The sequence below is a fragment of the Myotis lucifugus genome, unplaced genomic scaffold (genome assembly GCF_000147115.1).
Source record: "Myotis lucifugus unplaced genomic scaffold, Myoluc2.0 scaffold_14, whole genome shotgun sequence".
Taxonomy (NCBI): domain Eukaryota; kingdom Metazoa; phylum Chordata; class Mammalia; order Chiroptera; family Vespertilionidae; genus Myotis; species Myotis lucifugus.
Genome location: NW_005871062.1, coordinates 464,786 through 487,614, shown reverse-complemented (window position 1 = coordinate 487,614; position 22,829 = coordinate 464,786). Strand labels below are relative to the sequence as shown.

The 22,829-nt window shown below is 37.1% G+C and overlaps 1 protein-coding gene across 12 annotated transcripts in view; it reads left to right on the top strand.

The window, feature by feature from the left end:
• Positions 1-22,829, top strand: part of DLG1 (discs large MAGUK scaffold protein 1) — a 286,228-nt gene that overhangs the window by 7,399 nt on the left and 256,000 nt on the right. For all 12 annotated transcript variants that reach the window (XM_023750530.1, XM_023750533.1, XM_023750534.1 and 9 more), the window contains exon 4: positions 9,202-9,368. In XM_023750530.1, the coding sequence (XP_023606298.1) occupies positions 9,202-9,368 (167 nt within the window). The remainder of the gene's footprint in view (positions 1-9,201; positions 9,369-22,829) is intronic.

The following is a 22,829-nucleotide window of genomic DNA, read 5'->3' as shown; positions in this document are numbered from 1 at the left end:
CAGTCACTGTGGCTTTGTTCGGAAGGATGTCCAGAAGACATCCGGTCTAATTAGCATATTACCCTTTTATTAGTATAGATTGCTTTTCAGCAAAATTATCACCTACAATTTAGCATTCATTGATGATGCTTGCCTGAACCAGTTTTTACTATGTTCAAAATAACAGTTTTATAAAAGTAGCACTCCTCCACATTTTCCAATTAACACTTGGCATCTTACTGTAATTAAGAGCACTTCTCCCCATCTATTTATCTGTCCATCTGTTGATGTAGCTATCTATTTTCTTTCAATAGTTGATAATTTATTACTATCCTTAATATTTTTGGTGCTCAGATTGTCTCAGATTTATCTAGTGGGAGCCCTCACAAACTTGTTCTTTTGTTCTTATGACATACCCCTATCATTTTTTAAAGCATTTTCTTACTTTTGGCATAACATGATAATCTAGGTTCACTTGTACATATCCTGCCCCAGCCTTGGAATCAGCCATTTCTGAGAAGCTCTAGTTCCTTTTGATACACCCCTTGTTTTAAAGAATATGTATGTGAATACCCTATGGCTGTTAGTCAAATAGTATTTAAAGTAAAGTAATTTATTGTTGGATACTGGCTTGACATTTTTCCTGTTTCTAGTGTGTGAAGCACAAATTGTAATACAGTTAAGTTTTATATGATATTCTTTGGTGATCAAAAAGGCTATTTAAATGTACATTGGCTTAGAAGAAAACAGTGAATCTGTGCTTGAGTAGATTTGACAATTGTCTCTCTTAGTTAATAAAAACATTGTACTTTTAGTCAATTAACTGATACAAGTTTTTCTCTCTAAATGGCAGGGTTATGTTTCAGTGTTCATTCTCCTCTTTGTTCCATAGGGTGAATATCCTTTTAGAATGTTATTCTTTGTGTATACATATACATATGCACTTTCATTTTGCAAACTCCCTGCACAAATAGAATTGTTTCTTTCATGGGAATTGATACTTAACACCTTTCGTACCGCATAGAAATCTCTAAGACATATGCCAGGGACCGCACGTTTTTGGGCAAACTGCACGTCATTTAAATCATCATAATGCACTTTAGGTGTTGTTTTTTCAATAATTTTAACATTTTTATTTACAAAAACAATTAAACAATTAAAGTTCCTAGTACTTTTTTAACGTATGGTACTGCGTAAAACATTTTCCTCTATGAAGAGGGACCAAACAAAATTTACCTAAGTATCTAGATTCGCTCTTTTTTCCATGGGCGTGAAAAACGAGAACACTCGTGAGCGGTCCTAACAGATGGTGCTCGAAACACGAGAAAACTCCTGAGCGGTACGAAATGTGTTAAATCAGTGTGTAAAGTGAAAAATCCCATCAGATTAAAATTATCCTTGAAAATTTTCCCAGAATTTAACACTGTCTGTCATTAACTACAGTACAATTGTTTTTTCCTCTAGTGGAAAGAAATAATTTTTTCTTCAGTTGAGCAATAGATGAAGTAGTTGGCTTGTGATTAAGTAACCTCTTATACTAAAGGCTCATAATTCTAGAATCACACTCAGCACAGTAAGATACAGAGAGGTGCTCACATTATGAGAAATGCATGAAAATGGACACTATCTGAGGGAACAATCTTCATCCTTCTAATTTTTTATTTGTGACATTCACTTACTGGGGGTGTCTGACAGGTAGAACGTTATCTTTTTTTGGTAGAAGGAGGTGCTGTAGGTGAATTTGCCCAAGTGCATATAGTGTGACTTTTCTGTATTATCCATATTAACTATTTTTATTCTACAAAATTTATTATTTGATATCTTTCCATTTTAGTAGATTTGTGCAATTTTAAATGACTGTTTACATTGTATAGATTTACTGTAGTTTTATTAATGATGTCCTAGGAACATTTAGGCATATAATTTTTTGGAATTATAGACAATATTGCATTTGTATATGCCTCTTTTTTCTGCATCCTTTATTATATCCTTGGGATATTTTTCTAGAAATGAATTGCTAGGTAGAAGGGGATATGGATTTTAAAAGGCTTTTGATGTAATTCATTAAATTACCCTTAGAAATATTTTATTGATTCAAATTTTTAGACAGTATGTAGAAGAATGACTAATTCACTATACCTTAAACAAGATGGAGTATTATTCATCTATTTCATATTTTTATTCTGATATGTAAAATATATATTTAGTCATTTTGATGTTTTATTGTGTATTTCTCTGATTAAAGAAATGACCAATGATGTCAGAATTTTCCTACATTGTTTCTTTTAATTTATTTTGTGAATTGTTTGTTCATATCATTTGCCCCTCCCATCACCTTTTTACCCCTTTTTTTCTTAGAGGTATAAAATCTGTTAGAGATATTAACTTTATCTGCCATGTAAGTTGCAACTAGCTTCCCTTGTTTGTCATTTGTTTTTAAACTTTTATTTAAAAAACACATAGGTATGTTTATATGTGGTTAGATTTACCAATTGTGTGTGTGTGCGCGCACACTCATTTTTTTGTTTTTAGTACCATGATTAGAAAGGCTTTCCTATCCCTAAGATTATTATTATATTTAAATTCTTTCATGGCTTCTATTTTTAACATTTAAATCTTTAATAGATTAGAAATTATTATTTTTTTAATCCTCACTTGAGTGTGTGTGTGTGTATAAATTGATTTGAGAGTGAGAGAGAGAAAAAAGAAACAAACCATCGTTCGGTTGCCTTCTGTACATATGCCCCGACCGGGATCAAATCCATAACCTAGGTATGTTAGGGCACTTCGGGAATTGAACCCGCAACCAACCAACTGAGCCACGCTGGCCAGGGCTAGATTGGAAATTATTTTGAAATGAAGTGTGAGGTTGCTTTTTAAAACAGAATTTGTTACTTATTATGCTCCCTTGTACGTTTTCTTAAATTATTAGACTTTAATTTTTTTCAGCAGTTTTAGGTTAACAGAAAATTTGATTGGAAAATACAGAGTTCCCATATCATCATCACCCTCCACCCCCTTCCCTTATTATTAACGTCTTGCACTAGTGTGGTATATTTGTTAACAGTTGATAAGCCATTATTGATATATTGTTATTGACTAAAGTTCATAATTTACATTGGGGTTCACTTTTTGTGTTATATTGATAAAATTGACATTCACATTTGTTGCTTTAGCACATGTATCCACCATTTTAGTATCATACAAAGTAGTTTTACTGCCCTAAAAATCTCTTGTGCTCCACCTGTTCATTCTTCCTCCCTCCCCCAGAACCCATGGCAACCAATGATCTTTTTATTATCTCCATAGTTTTGCCTTTCAGATTGGCTTCTTTCACTTAGCAACATGTATTTAAGGTTTCTCTGTCTTTTCATGGCTTGGTAGCTCATATATAATATATATATATATATTTTTTTTAAAGACTTTATTTTTAAGAACAGTTTTGGGTTCATAGCAAAATTGAGAGAAAGGTACAGAGATTCCCCATACACTCCCTGCTTCAACATATAACATAGCCTTCCCCATTATCAACATCCCCCACCTGAATGGTACATTTGTGACTTTTTCAGGATGTCATATAGTTGGAATCACACAGCATGTAGCCTTTTCAGATTGGCTTCTTTTATTTAGTAATATACATTTAAAGTTCTTCCACATCCTTTTACGGCTCGATAGCTCTTTTTTTTTAAAAATATATTTTATTGATTTTTTTACAGAGAGGAAGGGAGAGAGATAGAGAGTTAGAAACATCGATGAGAGAGAAACATCGATCAGCTGCCTCCTGCACATCTCCTACTGGGGATGTGCCTGCAACCCAGGTACATGCCCTTGACCGGAATCGAACCTGGTATTTAGTAATATACATTTAAAGTTCTTCCACATCCTTTTACGGCTCGATAGCTCTTTTTTTTTTTTTAGGTACTGAATAATATTGATTGTCTGGATGTACCAGTTTATCTTTTCACCTATTGAAGTATATCTAGGTTGCTTCCAGGTTTTGGAAGTTATGGATAAAACTGTTACAAACACATGTGTATAGATTTTTGTGTGGACATTTAAGTTTTCAACTTATTTGGGTAAATATCCAGGAGTGCAATTGCTGGATTGTACCATAAGAGTATGCTTAGCTTTGTAGCAAACTACCTAACTGTCTTCCAAAGTGGGTGGCAATGAATTAGAGTTCCTGTTGCTCCATATTCTTGCCAGCATTTGGTGTTGTCAGTGTTCTGTATTTTGGCCATGCTAATAGATGTAGAGTGGTATCTCATTGTTTTAACGTGCATTTCCCTGATGACATGTGCAGCACTTTTTCATGTGCTTGTCTATGTGTAGTGTAAACATAACTTTATATGCACTGGGAAACAGAAATATTTGTGTGATGTGTTTCATTGCAATATTCACTGTCTTAGGATAATCGCTTTTGTGTGGTGGTTGGGAACCAAACTTACAATATTTCTGAAGTAGGACTGTATTTGTTTTGCGTCACTACTTTCAGTTCTTTTGGTTATATACCTGGAAGTTGAATTGCTGGGTCAAATGTAATTCTATGTGTAATGTTTTGAAAGACCACTATACGTACTGTTTTTTCTACAGTAGCTGCATAATTTTATAATCCTGCTAACAATGCACAAGGGTTTAATTTCTCTACATCCTCATCAAGGCTCTTTATTTTCTGTTTTGTTGATGATACTAGCTATCCTAATGGGTATTTTACTCAGCTTATTTTGTCTTAAGCCTGATATTGTTTAAATAATATGAATATTTAGTTCTCTAGTCCAGCAGTCGCCAACCTTTTGGACCTCACAGACCACCAGTGGTCCGGACCACCAGTGGGCGATTGCTGCTCCAAAGGTTTTCTTAAACCAGCAGTCGCCAATCTTTTGGACCTCACAGACCACCAGTGGTCCTCGGACCACCAGTTGGCAACTGCTGCTCTAGTCCATGGGAGCTCAGATATAGCAAACTAGAAAGGCCTGTTTGATAGATGAATATATGACCTAGATTTAAGGCATTTCAATTGCTAGTAGCTAGATGCAAATGAACGTTTGAAAAACTTATGTAGGGAACACTTTGTTCCTTAACCATACCAGATAGTAAAATGTTACTCTGAGTTATATTAGTCTAGATCTCAGTTGTCCTATATGGTAGCCATTAGCCAAATATAACTATTTAAATTAATTAAACCTAGATGAAATGATAAATTCAGTTCCTCAGTCACACTAGTCACATTTTAAGTGTTCAATAGTCTTATGTAGGTAGTGGCTACCATATTTAGAGAGAGTGGAAGGAAGGGTGAGAGACAGAGAGAGAAACATCAGTGTGAGAGAAACACATCAATTGGTTGCCTCCCGCAACAGCCTGGACTAGGGTTGCCTTCCGCAACAGCCCGGACTAGGGATGGGGATAGAGCCTACAACCTAGGTACTAGTATGTGTCCCTGACCAGAATCAAACCGGCCGCTCTAACCGATGAGCAAAACCTAGCACAGCTAGGGCAACTATAGAGCATTTTTATCATTGCAGAAAGTTCTTCTGGACAGCATTGGTCCAGATTTTCATTAGAGATGTTATTGAAGGGTGAATACAGTGGTGTTTGTTAGTTAATCCTATATAATAAAAGCCTAATATGCTAAGTGTCCGGTTGTCCGGTCGGCCATTCAACCAATCAAAGCGTAATATGCTATTGATATGCTAAGGCCGCTCAATCGCTCGGTATGATGTGCACTGACCACCAGGGAGCAGATGCTCTGACTGGTAGGTTAGCTTGCTGCTGGGGTCCGGCTGATCGGGACTGAGTGAGGTGGGCTGGACACATCCTGGAGCCCTCCCACGGTCCCTCCCCAGCTGGCCAACCTCCCGTGTCCCTCCCCGGCCCCGATTGTGCATCAGTAGAGTCCCTCAGCTTGACCTGTGCCCTCTCGAAATCCGGGACTCCCTCGGGGGATATCCAAGAGCTGGTTTCGGCCCAATGGCGGAACGACTGGTTGCTATGATGTGCACTGACCACCATGGGGCAGATGCTCAATGCAGGAGCTGCCCCCTGGTGGTCAGTGCGCTCCCACAGGAGGAGCATTGCTCAGCCAGAAGCCGGGCTCACAGCTGGTAAGCGCAGTGGTGGTGGCAGGAGCCTCTCCTGCCTCCATGGCAGTCGGACATCCCCCGAGGGCTCCTGGACTGTGAGAGGGCACAGGCTGGCCTGAGGGACCCCTGAGTGCACGAATTTCGTGCACCAGGCCTCTAGTTATAGAATAAAAGGTCACATAGAAATTTAAGATTTGAAATTTGATTTACAGTAATAATTTTATGTAGTGATGTGGGCTAAAGATTGGTAGCTAACCAATTAATACTCATTTAGTGCTCTTGAGGCAAATACTATACTAGGAGTTCTGGATTTTCTTTGTGTTGTTATTGTTATTTTTGTTTTTTTAGTAGGAAATACCTGTGTCTGTCTATCTCTCTCTCCCCCCTCTCTCTTGATAGTTATAAATATACTAGAGGCCCGGTACATGAATTAGTGCATGGGTGGGGTCCCTCGGCCTGGCTGGTGATCGGGTCCGATCGGGGCCGGTGGGGGCCGGCCGGCTGGGGAAGGACTGTGGGAGGGCTCCAGGGCGTGTCTGGCCCTCTTGCCCAGTCCCAATTGGCTGGACCCCAGCAGCAAGCTAACCTACCGGTTGGAGCACCTGCCCCCTGGTGGTCAGTGCTCATTATAGCAACTGCTTGAGTGGTCGACCATTAGGTCGGACACTTAGCATATTAGGCTTTTATTATTCTACTAGAGATTAATTTATTATTCTACGAAGAGATTCGTGCAATAGGCCTTCCCTTCTGGCTGCGGGCACCGGTTTTCCTCTGGCACCCGGGACCAGGCCTTCGCTCTGGCCAGAGCCGCCTTCCATCCTCCGTCTTCGCTGCTCCGGCTCGCCTTCAGTCTTTGCTCCGCTGCTTGGAGCCTACGTATGCAAATTAACCGCCATCTTTGTTGGCGGTTAATTTGCATATCACGCTGATTAGCCAATGGGAGGTGTAGCGAAGGTACGGTCAATTACCCTGTTTGTCTATTATTTGATAGGATAATAAAAGCCTAATATGCTAAGTGTCTGGTCAGCCATTCAACCAATCAAAGAGTAATGTGCTAATGATATGCTAAGGCCACTCAACTGCTCGCTATGACATGCACTGACCACCATGGGGTAGATGCTCCGACCAGTAGGTTAGCTTGCTGCTGGGGTCAGCCAATCGGGACTGAACGAGATGGGCTGGACATACCCTGGAGCCCTCCCGTGGTTCCTCCCCAGCTGGCCAACCTCCCGTGTCCCTCCCCGACCCTGATCGTGCACTGGTGGGGTCCCTCGGCCTGGCCTGTGCCTTCTTGCAATCTGGGACTCCTTGGGGGATGTCAGAGAGCTGGTTTTGGCCCGATCCCACAAGCCAGGCCAAGGGACCCCACTGGTGCACAAATTCATGCACCGGGCCTCTAGTATGGGATATTTCCTACACATATAAAATATATATCTTACATATATAGAAATATATGCCCTACTACATAAATAAACAATACTCTCACACATATATCTTCTACAAAAAAAAAAAATTTCCTAATATTTTCTGGAAAATAGTCCATATTTGAATTTCCGAATTTGTTACAATGTATTTTATAGCTCCTCTCTCTTCCTCCCACCACATATACTAGTCAAGGCTCAGATGTTGTAGTTGGTTGCTATGTCTTTTTCATTTCTCTTATACAGAAAAATTCTTGCTTTCAAACAGTTTTTCTCTATCATGATATTAATTTTTTACAGAAACCAGGCCAGTTTTTTTGTAGAATGTCCCCTTCCCGATTTGTTTTGTTGCTTGCTTTCCTGGTGTCATATAATTTGTTCCTCTATCCCCTTTATTTCCTGTGAACTAGAAGTTGATTTTAAAGACTTGCTTTAGGTTCAGGTTAAACAAATTTTGGTAAGAACACTTTGTAGCCAGTGCTCTGAGTTTGAATTTTTTATTTTCGTGATGGTTATGTGAATAGTTTTATATAGTGATTTATGATTTATAAATGCTTTCATATACAGTTTTTTCTAGTAATATTCTTGACATCCTTTGAAGTCGGTTATTTTCTTTATTGTGTAGACGTTAGTTTTTTATTAGCCCTTTACTTAGAAAGTTGTACAATTCCACTGGTTATTAAAACTGAAAAGGGAGTTACTTTGTCTCTACTATCACATGTTTTTAAAGGAAATACTAATCTTTTCATCATTCTGAGAAACAAGAAGTAAAAGTTATTCCATCTATGTTATTTATAGTTATTGTGTATAATTCTATACAGAACAATGGCCACCTTTGCTGATATTAATTTCCCTCCTTTAAAAAAATCAACTTAAAATTAAACCAGTAGGTGAATAAAGAACTAACTGTCGTAAACTAATATAGAATAAACTATCACTCAGAGCTTCTGAGCAGCATGAATAATCAGTGTTAATGTATCAAGCTTATATAATTCCAGCTGATAACAAAGTAACATGATATTCTGAATTATCCTGTGCTGCTATTAGTATGTTTATTATTTCTTTTAGAGTTTTGTCAGACCTTTAACTGATTATTTCTAAAATAACATAAACTGTTTAACTTAGCTATTTCTAAATATCCAGACTAGAGATATCTAGAAATGCTTCTAGTTTGTTGATTTTATTTTCACTTATTTTTTGTTTTGTTATCATTTGGTTAGAAGAGCCATTAAAACCACTTAAGAGGTTTATATGCCCAGCCTGGATATTGGTGGTACAAAGATATAAAATATCAGTAATAAGTCATATATGCAGAATTTATAATAATATTAGCTGCTTTCTATTAGGAGCTTATTATGTGCCATTGTGCACTTTGCATGTATTATTCAGTCCTTGTAACAATTCACAATGATAAAAGGCAAGTTATCAGAGGTAAGTAACTTGCCTAAATATGTAGCTAATTGGTGAAAAAGGAGGTATTTTATTTAACTCAGTACTGACTTTGAAGTGTAAAAAGCCTATGACTTACTCTGTGCCTGCAGGTTCTGATATGCTTGTGATATAATAAAGTGAAACATATTTACTGTTTAAGCATGCTATAAGGTTGGACTTACTGTGCTAATCTAGAGTAAAATTTTTGCCTTTGGATTATGTTGTTTTAGCAATGCATAGTTTAATTAGAAAATATAAATACTTTTTTTTTTTCCTTCCCTCATCTGTAGATATTCAAGAATTTTATGAAGTGACCTTACTGGATAATCCAAAATGTATAGATCGTTCAAAGCAGTCTGAACCAATACAGCCTGTGAATACTTGGGAAATTTCCAGCCTTCCAAGCACTACTGTGACTTCAGAAACACTGCCAAGCAGCCTTAGCCCTAGTATAGAGGTAAGATAAAAAATTTTTCCCTTAAGCTGTTTAGGGCTACTAAGTTTTTTTTCATTTTATTAAAATGGACACTTTGTGGAACTACTATTTATAATGGAATAAAGAGGATAGGATTAAAAATACTTTTGAAAAGAAAAGCTCAGAATCTCTGGTGCCCTGGTCTTAAAATGGTGTAAATGGTTTGAGGTGTGAAATACTGGCTTTAGACTATTAAAAAATACTTTGTATGATAGATAGAAACTATATGTACTTTGAAAAAATAGTTTTGCTCTGGTATTCTTTCTTAGAAGTTGAATATAGTTTTGTAGTCCTGGGCAGTTTACTTGCTACATTTATCCTAAGGATTCTGTTTATTGTCCTGAAAGATTGTATTATTAAAATTTTAGAGACTGATCAATAAATCCAAAGGTCAGCATTGGTTTCTATATTTTTCTGTAATTAAAACTGTCGAGTTTTCATAACTATTTTCATAATGTTCTTTTTTGTTATATATTGTTGCTGGTAGAGTTAGACGTGACATAACAGAGATATGAAGCATTTTGTAATGAAGATTCTGTCTGAGAAACATTAGTCATTTGAAGGTGGTTGTCTGACTGAATATGATTCTAGTCCCTTGTAGTTAGTCCTAGAGAATTGCCTGGAAAATTGAATCAGCTTCTGTTTGGTGTGTAATAAATCAGAAACAAGTAGTGGTGGGCAGCAATCAGACAGCCCTTTGGCAATGAATGAGACAGTTTCTCAGTTTCTTGTTTATGTTACGCAACAAAACGGAATTTTAGAGCAAGAAAAATCAAAACATTTTATCCCTCTCCTTCATTTTAAAGATGAAGAAACTGAGATCCAGAAGAAAAACTGAGACCTAGCTTATTCAGCTAGTTTGGGAAAGTCTACCTTTGGATTTCAGACCTCTTAAAACGCAATTCACAGTTCTCTTTACTAATCTTGATATGTCCTTGTGTTTCCCTTTGATTAGAAATTCTAGTGTAGTATTTTCTGTGTCCTTATTTTCCTCCTTTATATTTTTCATCACTTTCTCTTGGATAATTTTAGTTTCCATTCCCTTTAGTTGATATATCATTTGTGCTTATAATAGTCCATTTCAAATATATTTTTAAATGTTAATTAATAATACAATTTGATTTTTAAAGTAATATGGTTATATCCCCTTTTCATATAACTTTTTTTGTTTTTGGTATGTGTGCCCTTTACTTTGTACATATGTCTAGAGAGATGTTTGGAATAATATTTGTTTAATATGAATGATTGTTTCTGGGTGATGATTTTTTTTCTTATTTATACTTTATTACTTTTTAAAAAAATAATGAGCATGTGTCATTTTCATAAAAACAATCCTAATTCTAAAAGAAGTGTGCTACTTTTAGAGATTGTAAGGTAGGTATTTGAAAGGAAGCAAGATGCAAGTAGGGGTAAGAGAAATTGCCTAATTTAATGAGAAATTCCAACAGAAAAAGGTGCGCTATCATGTCTGCTATAACAGAATACTATAGATTGGATAGCTTATAAACAACACAAATTTATTTTTCACAGTTCTGGAGTGTGGGAAGTCCAAGATCAACTCACCAGCAGATTCTTTGTCTAGGGAGAGCCCGCTTCCTGGTTCATAGATGGCCAGCCATCTTCTCCCTGTGTCCTCACATTAAGGAAATGGGGTCTGTTTTATAAGGATACTAATTCCATTAATGAAGGCTCCACCCTCATGACCTAAGTACCTCCTCATACCATTGCATTCGGGCTTAAAATTTCAACATGAATTTTGGGGGACATTTAAATTCAATCTGTGGTAATCCTGTTCCTGATAATATAGTACATTTAAAGTTGATCAGAGGTTCAAAGGTTAAAAAAATGAAATTATAGCCCTAGCCAGTTTGGCTCAGTGTAGAACAGGGGTGGGCAAACTTTTTGACTCGAGGGCCACAATGGGTTCATGGATGGAGTGTTTGTGTGAACTAATATAAATTCAAAGTAAACATCATTACATAAAAGGGTACGGTTTTTTTTTTTTTAGTTTTATTCATTTCAAACAGGCCGGATCCGGCCCGCGGGCCGTAGTTTCCCCACGGCTGGTGTAGAGTGTCGTCTTGCCGACTGAAGTGTCCTGGGTTCAATTCCGGTTAAGGGCACATGCGGGCTTGATCCCCAGTGGGGGGCATGCAGGAGGCAGCTGATCAATGATTATCTCTCATCATTGATGTTTCTATCTCTCCCTCACTCTTCCTCTCTGAAATAAAAATATATATATTTAAAAAATGAAATTATAAAAATAAACTTTTAAATGATTTTTGGATAAGGAAAGCTTTTCTAAGCATGACAACAAAGAAAACCCAGAAAAATTAAAAGAAAAGGTTAAGAATGCTGACTTTGTAGAATTTTGTTTGTGGGCTTCACAAAGTTTGATTGTTTGAACTTTGATTATAGAACTTCTGTATCTTGAAAGATACAATAAAATGAGAAATGATAAACTGGGGGAAGTTGTCATATTTATGGAAAAGGACTAATTTCCAACCCTCTCAGGAAACCTCTTACAGATCAGTAAGAAAAAAAGCCAATAAACTAGAGAAGATGACAAAGTATAAGAAAGCAAGTAAATTACTATCTAATTAAAACATTTAATTCTATTAGGATTCTGTAGAAAATAAGTTAATTTTCTCAGTGCTTTTTTTTCTTTTTTCAAAAAATTTTCCTCAACTCTGGTATGTGTCTGTTGAATGATATTTCTGATTTTAAGAGTTTAGTTTAAAAACAAAATGTTATCTGTTTTCAAATAGGAAAAAGCCAACATTCAATAGGAAAGTGACTAAAGAATGTGAATGGGCTGTTTAGAGAAAAATTAACACAAATGGACCAATAAGCCTATGAAGAGATGCTCAACTTCATTTTTAAAAAATGCAAATTGACAATGGGAATATTCTAATTTGATTATCAAAGATTAATTAAACAAGGAAAGAGAAACGTTTATGCTGTTGATAGGAGAATACAGTGGTGTAACCTTTTGGAAAGATAGCTTGACAGTACATATTCATATCCTTGGATCTAGCATATGTTCCAAATGTACTTACAAATTATCGATATATATTAAAAGATATATGTGTGTTTGTATATATGTGCATGTTCATTGCAATATTTGATATTAGTAAAAACCATCAAGGAACAAATACAAATATCAGTAAGAATCTGTATAAATACATTATGGTGTAGCCATTTAATGCAGTATAAAATAGCAGGCATAAAAATATTATCTGTTTATCCACTATGTGTTATTCAATTATTGAAAGCAGGTTGCATAGCAGCAAGTATAATATAACTGAAAAAAGTGAGAGGTTAGATATGTCTGGAATATTATATACTTAGTCCACTTTCACTGTATAATATTCTCTTGTTTTCAGTTGTCCCTGCTGTCTCCAGGCTCCCTATTTCAGTCCGCTGAGTTCATCTTCAGGGGAGGGAAATTAACTGAGTAATGTAGTGAGGGCATCTCCTTTCCCTTTTGACCTTGTGATTTAATGCTTTAAAACAATCCATCTGCTTTAATTTATGTAGAGTTTTAGGAGATAGTAGAGTTAAAAGCATATATTTAGTCTACTAGGTTTAATCTGAAGTCCTCTAAACACTGACTTAAAATTATTTAAGTACTTTGTGTTATTTGTACATAAAGGTGCACAAATCATAAATATATAACTTGCATCCCTGAGAAGCCATATATCGAAGGAAAGAAAGGAAAGAATTTATCTACCGGCATCAGTTCCCCTGAACTTTAAGGATGTGGATTTGTTGGGTGCAGGGAATATGGTTTTTAGTTTTGTGATTAACAGGAAAGTTTCAAGTGAGGAGGTGAGAGATGAGAGGTGGACAAGAGTCCAGAGGCACAAGGTGTTGCTAAGGCTGCTAAGGTGAAGGCAGATGTGACAGTTTGGAGGCAAACATTGGAATGAGTTGTGAGGGCACATACTAAATCTGGTATAGTGTCTCTACTCTCTTATGATCTAGTCACTAGATTCTAGTGGAATAGCCCTCCCACCTCTGCACCCCCCTTTAAATGGCATTAACTTTATGAAGAGACTATGCTAGCTATTTTATAGAATACCACACACTCTGTATTTGTTTAGTTTGTTGCCTTGTGTTTAAGTCATTCCACTAAGTCCTGTATTTCTGGTAACAAGGTAGATGTAAAAGTTGATTAGACTCATTTTTGGGAAGCAGACTTCATGATTATATATTGTACTTCACATGGTATTACATTAGGCAGCATAGAATATCAGGTTGTTGCACTTGTGCTGATGCTTGATTACTTAAGGGTGGTGACCTCCAAATCCTCCATTGTATAGGTATATTGTTCTCTTTGTAGTTATTAAGTATCTAGGGGGTAGTACTTCAACACCTTATATTGAGTGAATTTTTACCTTATTCATTAATGATCCTTGCCTGAATCACTCACTTCATTAGAAGTTTCAAAATGTTGATTTCCTTTCCTGATTTTATCAGTTCATCTTATTTATTAGTTGGTATTCTCCTGAAAAAAGGAGAATACCATTTTTCCTCATTAACTAGGGATGAACCTTTGTTCCTCCTACAAAAACAAGGTAAAGCTTATATTTTCTTTTAAAGACTAGCTTTTAGAGTAGAGCTTGTGCAATAATCCCTTTCAAAGGTGGCTAATAAGTTTCATCACTTTTTCTTGTTCTCTCTTTTAAAAAACTATCACTGTGGATTGAGAGATTTTTATTTAATAAGTACTTTGTACTTTTCTTCTGGGACTTATATTTTACTGTCATTTGGGCCTTTTTCAATCTCTTTTAAAAATTATTTTGAAACAAATTACATCTACAGAAAAATTAAAATAATAAGAAACTGCCATTTTTGTCACATTTTCTTGCTCTCTGCACACGCACACGCACACGCACACGCACACACACATATATATATATAAACTTAAAAAAAATTCTGCTGAACCCCTTGAGAGCAAATTGCTTTACTCTTAAGTACTTCAGTATGTATCTCCTTTGAAGAGAAGAACATTTTCCTAAAATTTTTTAAAATGTTCTATTTTATGAACATTTCTAAAAAAAATCTAGTATGTAATTATCAGACTAAGGAAATTTAAAATTGATACAGTGTTATTATCAGTCTATGTTCAAATTTAGTACATTTCTTATCTTTGGTACCATCTATCCTATAATTCTATATTCCTGAAGCAGAACTCCATCTCAGTCCTTTTTGTTTTTAATCCTCACCCAAGGATATGTTTACTGATTTTAGTGAAAGAGAGAGAAAGAGAGAGAGAAACATAAATGTGAGAGAGAAACATTCATCAGCTGCCTCCAGTATATACCCTGACTGGGGATCGAACCTGCCACCCTTCGGTGAACAGGATGATGCTCCAACCTTACATCTGACAAAATTTTACAGTACAACCTTATGAATTGTTGAAATCTTGAATTCTTGCCTTCAGAATTATTTACAATCCCATGTTTTGGTGGTCAGCTCCTTTTGCTATTTCCTTTATCAGTGCCCTAGGGTTCTTATCGTGCTTTCTGATGCTTTATTTCTCTAGCAGAATGTCTCTGTTTCTCAAAGACAGTACGTCAGAGACACTAGTCTGAACTTCCTCTCCCACCAACAAATTTACAATGTTGTCTCACTTAATTCCAGTTTTTTTATTTTAATAATTATTCTTGAAAGTATTATATATCTCCTCCTTTTTCCCCCATTGACCCTCTCCAGCCCACTCCTCCCCCCACCCCACACCCTCACTGCCCCATTGTCTGTGTCCATGGGTTATGCATACAAAGTGTTTGGTTGATTACCTCCCACCCACCCATCCTCCCTGCCTTCCCTCCGGGATTCCACACTCTGTTCCATGCTTCCATGTCTCTGGATCAGTTCCATTTATCAGTTTATTTTGTTACTTAGATTTTGCATATGAGTGAGATTGTGTGATACTTGTCTTTCTCTGACTGAGTTATTTCACTTAGCATGATACTCTCCAGGTCATCTCCATGTTGTCTCAAAGGGTAAGATATTCTTCTTTTTTATTGCTGCATAGTATTCCATATTATAAATGTACCACAGCTTTTATATCTACTCATCTACTGATGGGCACTTGGTCTGTTTCCAGGTCTTAGCTATTGTAATTGTGCTGCTATGAACATAGGGGTGCATACATTCTTTCTTATTGGTATTTCAGGTTTCTTAGGATATATTCCTAGAATTGGGATCACTGAGTCAAATGGCAGTCCCGTATTTAATTTTTTGAGGAAACTCCATACTGTTTTTAACAATGGCTACACCAGTCTGCATTCCCACCATCTGTGTGCTAGAGTTCCCTTTTCTCCGCATCCTTGCCAGCACTTGTCATTTGTTGATTTGTTAATGGTAGCACTCTGACAGGTGTGAAGTGATGCCTCATTGTTCTTTTTAATTTGCATCTCTCGGATGATTAGTGACTTTGAGCATGTTTTCATATGTCTCTTGGCCTTCCGATGTCCTCTTTCGAGAAGTGTCTATTTAGGTCCTTTGCCCAATTTTTGATTGGATTATTTATTTTTCTTTTGTTAAGTTGTATGAGTTCCTTTTAAATTTTGGAGATTAAACCCTTATCGGAGATAACATTGGCAAATATGTTCACCCATGCAGTGGGCTTTCTTATTGTTTTGTTGATGGTTTCTTTTGCTGTGCAGAAGCTTTTAATTTTGATGTAGTCACATTTGTTTATTTTCTCCTTAACTTCCATTGCCCTAGGACAGTGATGGCGAACCTTTTGAGCTCGGCGTGGCAGCATTTTGAAAAACCCTCACTTAACACTGGTGCCGTGTCACATACAGAAATTTTTTGATATTTGCAACCATAGTAAAACAAAGACTTATTAACAAAGAAAAATCAACCAAAAAAATGAGTTCGCGTGTCATAGGTTCGCCATCACTGCCCTAGGAGCTATATCTGAAAAGATATTGCTATAACATATGTCTGATATTTTGCTGCCTATGGATTTTTCTAAGATTTTTATGGTTTCCTATCTTACATTTAAGTCCTTTATCCATTTTGAGTTTATTTTTGTATATGCTGTAAGTTGGTGGTCTAGTTTCATTTTTTTTTTTTTGCATTTATCTGACCAATTTTCCTAGCACCATTTATTGAAGAGACTGTCTTGACTCCATTGTATGCCCTTGCCTCCTTTGTCAAATATTAATTGAGCATAATGGCTGGGGTCAATCTCTGGGTTCTCTGTTCTGTTCCAGTGGTCTATATGTCTGTTCTTGTGCCAGTACCAGGCAGTTTTGAGAACAGTGGCTTTATAATATAGCTTGATATCTGGTATTGTGATCCCTCCAACTTCCTTCTTTCTCAGGATTGCTGTGGCTGTTCGGGGTCTTTTTTTATTCCATATGAATTTTTGGAGCATTTGTTATAGGTCTGTGAAATACGGGGATTGTATTGAATCTATAAATTGCTTTGGGTAGTATGCACATTTTAATGATGTTGATTCTACCAATTTAGGAACACGGTATAATCTTCCATTTGTTTATGTCTTCCTCTATCTTTTCAGTGTCCTGTAGTTTTCTGAGTATATGTCTTTTACCTCCTTAGTTAAGTTTATTCCTAGGTATCTTAATTTTTTTGGTGCATGGTAAATGGGATTGTTGTTTTAGTTTCTCTTTCTGTGAGTTCATTATTGGTGTATAAAAAAGCAATAGATTTCTGGGTGTTAATTTTGTATTCTGCTACATTGCCAAATTCATTTATTAAGTCTAGTAGTTTTTAGATGGAGTCTTTAGGGTTTTCTATGTACAATATCATGTCATCTGTGAATAATGACAGTTCTACTTCTTCTTTTCCAATTTGGATGCCTTTTATTTCTTCTTGTCTGATAGCTATGGCTAGCACTTCCAGTACTATGTCGAACAGGAGTGGTGAAAGTGGTTATCCCTGTCTTGTTCCTGTTGGCTGAAGGTTTGTCATATAGGCTTTTATTATGTTGATGTATGATCCCTCTATTCCCACTTTGCTGAGAGTTTTTATCAAGAAAGGGTGTATGATTTTGTCAAATGCTTTTTCTGCATCAATTGATATGATTATGTGATTTTTGTCTCTTATTTTGTTTATGTGATGTATCACGTTTATTGATTTGCGGATATTGTACCAGCCTTCCATCCCCGGAATAAATCCCACTTGGTCATGGGGTATGAACTTTCTGATGTAATGCTAGATCTGATTTACTAGAATTTTGTTGAGGGTTTTAGCATCTGTGTTTATCAGGGATATTGGCCTGTAATTCTCTTTCTTTGTAGTGTCTTTACCTGGTTTTGGAATTAGGGTAATGTTGGCTTCATAGAAAGAGCTTGGAAGTGTGCATTTCTCTTGAATATTTTGGATTAGTCTGAGGAGAATAGGTTTTAGTTCTTCTTTGAATGTTTGGTAAAACTCCTCAGTAAAGCCATCCAGATCAGGACTTTTGTTTGCTGGAAGCTTTTTGATTACTGCTTCAATTTCATCAGTTGTTATCGGCCTATTCAGGTTTTTTTATTCTTCCTGATTGAGTTTTGGAAGCTTTTATGTTTCTAAGAATATGTCCATTTCATCTAGGTTGTCCAGTTTGTTGGAGTAGAGTTGTTCATAGTATTGTTTTTTTGTTTTTTGTGTTTTTTTTTTACAATTCTTTGTATTTCTTTGGGGTCTGTTTTTACCTTACCTTTTTCATTTTGATTTTGTTTATTTGAGTCTTCTATCTTTGTTTCGTGGTGAGCCTGGCTAGAGGTTCATCAATCTTGTTTCAAAGAACCAGTTCTTAGTTTCATTGATCTTTTGTATTGTTTTTTGGTCTCTGTGTCCTTTATTTCCGCTCTGATCGTTATTATTTCTTTCCTTCTGCTTACTCTGGGCTTTTCTTGTTGCTCTCTTTCTAATTCTTTAAGTTGTAGAATTAGATAATTTATTAGCATCTTTTCTTGTTTTTTTGAGGTAGGCCTGTACAGCTATGAACTTCCCTCTCAGGACTGCTTTCAGTGTCCCATAGATTTTGGGTTGTTATGTTTTCATTGTCATTTGTTTCCAGAATGCTTTTTATTTCTTTTTTGATCTCTTTGAAAACCCAATCATTGTTTAATAGCATGTTATGTAGCCTCCAAGTGTTTGATTTCATTGTTTTTACTGTAGTTGATTTCTAATTTTATGCCATTGTGATCTGAGAAGATGCTTGACATGATTTCTATCTTCTTGAATTTAAAGAGACTTTGCCTTTGTCCCAATATGTGGTTTATCTTTGAGAATGTTCCATGTGCACTTGAGAAGAATGTATATTCTGTAGCTTTGGGGTGAACTGTTCTGAAGATGTCAATTAATTCCGTCTGATCTAGTGAGTCATTTAGGATTGATGTTTCTTTGCTGATTTTTTGTTTAGAGGATTTATCCAGTGGTGTCAATGGGTTATTAAGGTCCCCTACTATGATTGTATTGTTGTCAATCTCACCCTTGATATCTTCCACAAGTTTTTTTTTTTTAATGTATTTGGGTGCTCCTGCATTAGGTGCATATATGTTTACCAGAGTTATAGTCTTTTGTTGCATTGCTCCCTTTAGTATTATGAAGTGGCCCTCTTTATCTCTTGTTATGGCCTTCACTTTGAGGTCTATTTGATCAGATATATGTATTGCTACCCCAGCTTTTTTTTTAAATTTCCATTTGCCTGAAAAAATTTTTTCCATCCCTTCACTATCAGTTTGTGTGAGTCCTTTGTTCTGAGGTGGGTCTCTTGTAGACAGCAGATATATGGGTCAGGGTTTTTTATCCATTCAGCTACCCTATGTCTTTTGATTGAAGCATCTAATCCATTTAAATTTAAGGTAATTATTGATAGGTACTTTATATTGTCATTTTATTCTTTATGCCTGTGTTCCCCTTCTTCCCTTCCTATTTCTTTTTACAGCACTCCCTTTAGCATTTCTTGCATTGCTGGGTTAGTGGTAATAAACTCCCTTAGCCCTTTTTTGTCTGTAAAGCTCCTGATTTCACCTTCAATTTTGAATGATAGCCTTGCTGGGTATAGTATTCTTGGATTCATTTTCTTGCTTTGCATCACTTTGTATATTTCATTCCATTCCCTTCTGGCCTGATGTGTTTCTGTTGAGAAATCAGTTGATAATCTAATGGGAGATTCCTTATAGGTAACTTTCTGTCTCTCTCTGGCAGCCTTTAAGATTCTTACTTTGTCGTTGGTGTTTGCCAATTTAATTATGATGTGTCTTGGTGTCAGTCTTTGTGGGTTCATCGTGTTTGGGACTCTGTGTGCTTCTTGGACTTGTGTGAGTTTTTTCTTCCCAATATCAGGGAAGTTTCTGTCATTATTTCTTCAAACAGGTTTTCTATTCCTTGCTGTGTTTCCTCTCCTTCTGGCACCCCTATTATGCAGATGTTGTTTCGTAATGTCCCAAAACTTCCTTAGGCTCTCCTGCTTTTTAAGTTGTTTTTTCCAGTTGCTGCTCTGCTTGGGTGTTTTTTTCTACCTTGTCTTCTAGCTTGCTGATGTGGTCCTCAGCTTCTCCTAGTCTACTGTTGATTCTTTCCATTGTTTTTTTTTATTGCAGCTATGTCATTCTTCATTTCCTCCTGGTTCTTCTTCATTGCCACTTGATTCTTTCACGTTATTGAATGTGTCTTCCATCCTTTTCAGCGTCCTTATAACCATTGCCCTGAATTCTTTCTCCGATAAATTGCTTGCCTCCATTTCGTATACTGCCTTTTCTGTGATTCCTCCTTGTCTTTCGTTTGAGGTTGTTTCTTTGTCTCCCTATTTTTGCTGTCCTTTTGTGGTTGTTTCAATGTATTAGATCAAACTTTTATGTCACCCAGATTTTTTTGAGTTTTTCTTATATAGTAGATATTTTGTGGGACCCACTGGTGCAATCTCTCTGGTCTTCTGGGTTGGGTATTCTAGGGATGCCCCCTACTTGGGATATTTGGGTTCTCTTGGTGTAGTTGGGTCTTGAGTGTTATTGTCCCATTCCTGGTTGGAGTTTCCTCTCAGGGTGTCTGGTTATGTGGCTCACTCTATACCATGTTGACCGAATAGCACAAAATACAATTAGACAAGACACGACATAAAGGGAATAGAACATGAATGTACTGATGACACTGATAATCCCAATAAAAGTACCCACCAGAGAAAAGAGAATTAGGAGGGAGAAAAGAAAGCAAAAGATGATATTGAGAAAAAGAAAAAAATGTAAGAGAGAAAAGAAAAAGAAGAAAAAAGAAGGGGAAAAATACACATATATAGGGAGAAAATCCACAAAACAAACAAATAAACCAAAAAATGCCAACAAGAAACATCCAGTAAAAAGGGGGGACTGAATCTGTAGAGGCAGAGCTTATATCCTGAAAGTAAGGTAAAGGAATTAAATGATTAGGGGAATGGCCACAGTTCAGTATAGAGGAGCTAGAAAGAGAATGTGTGGATAAGAAGAAAGGCTAAAAAACAAAATAATAAAAAAATAAAAAGTTAAAAAAATTTCTTTCAATTTATATACTTATCTATTTTTGGAAGAGAATAGAGGAGCAAGCAGATAAGCTTGAGTTTAGTGATTGAAACTAATTAAGCAATTAGGAGAAGAAGAGAGCAAGAGAGGAGAAGGAAAACAAAAGCATAAGAAAAAATTGGCTAGCAAAGAAAGAGAAAAGAGAAGGGTTCATGGGCTTGTAGTAGGGGAGAGGAAATTAGATATATGAGTAAGCCATTAGAGACTACAATAATAATCATCACCAATAAAGCAGATAAAGAAGATCAATTTTTAACCAGGAGTAAAAAGAAAGGAGAGAGAAAAATGAAAACAGGGACAGGAGAAGAGAAATAGGATGAAAAAGGAAGAAGTGAGGAAGAGTGAAAAAAAAGAAAATAAGATAAAGTAAGATAATGATACAATAATAAAAATAGAATGAAAAAAATAATACAAATAGTAAAAGGTTAAAAAATTTTTAAAGTAAAAGATTAAAAAAATAACACACACACAAGAAAAATAAGAAAGTGAATTGTTGTTTGGTTCAGCTGAGTTTTATTTTTTCTTATTTTTTTTATTTTTAAAATATATTTTATTGATTTTTTACAGAGAGGAAGGGAGAGGGATAGAGAGTTAGAAACATCAGTGAGAGAGAAACATTGATCAGCTGCCTCCTGCACACCCCCTACTGGGGATGTGCCCGCAACTAAGGTACATGCCCTTGACCGGAATCGAACCTGGGACCTTTCAGTCCGCAGGCTGATGCTCTATCCATTGAGCCAAACCGGTTACGGCAGTTCAGCTGAGTTTTAATGTCCCATGAGGGCTGGTTTAAGACCCCTCTCTACTGTTCTATCTGCCACTTCTCAGTTTCTTGTTAGTCAGCACTTGTTGAAGTTCCCAGCGATCCACCACTGCTCTGTGTCTGTCTCCACAGCCTTAGTTGCAGGCAAGTGGGACCAATCTACCCGCTTTGTTTTTCTGCCTGCTTACAGTCTTATTTACACAAGCACCTATTTCTGACATTGGCTTTAGGAAGGGGTGTTGCTTTATTGGTTTCTGGGACCAAATGACCCCTCAACCCACTCCCCCAGGGCTCCGTGGGGCTATTCAGTTTCTTCGTTTCCTCTGCAAAGTTCGAGGCTGGGTGTGGCTGCACTAGATGCCCTGCGGGTGCTGCTAAGAGGAGCTGGCTCTTCAGGAGAAAAATTGCTGCTTCCGGTTGGAGGGTCCAGAATGTCCCAGTGATGGATTCCTGGTCACATCTCCCTGTCCTGCTCCTCTCCACAGCCTGTCCCTAGCCTCCATGAAATTGCGCCTCCACGAAACTGCACCTCCACCTGCATCGCAGCCTCAGTGAGTGTTTGTAATTGAAAGGTCCTATGAACTAGGTTTAGCAAATAAAAGCAAGGAAAATATAAAGGCAAAAGAACCATGCCACTGCGTGTTTCTCTCCCCTGGTACCACATGGCTAGGGAAATTCTTCAAGCTGCCTTTCTGGGCTCAGCCTCTCACAGCTGTGGACTTATATCTAGACTAGAGGCCCGGTGCACGAAATTTGTGCACAGAGGGAGGGTTCCCTCAGCCCAGCCTGCACCCTCTCCAGTTGGAGACCCCTTGGGGGATGTCCGACTGTCAGTTTAGGCCTGATCCCTGTGGACATCCCTCTTGCAATCTGGGACCGCTGGCTCCTAACTGCTCACCTGCCTGCCTGCCTGATCACCCCTAACTGCCCTCCCCTCCCAGCCTGGTTGCCCCAACTGCCCTCCCCTGCTGGCCTGATCTTGCCCCCAACTGCCCTCCCCTGCAGGCCTGATCTCACCCCCCAACTGCCCTCCTCTACTGGCCAATTTGGTTCTGAGTGGTCGGTTTCTATGCCAGTCAGCATCAAAAGCTCCGCCTCCTAGGCAGCCATTGGCTCCCCCACAGCACCCACATTTGGTTCTGATTGGTCGGT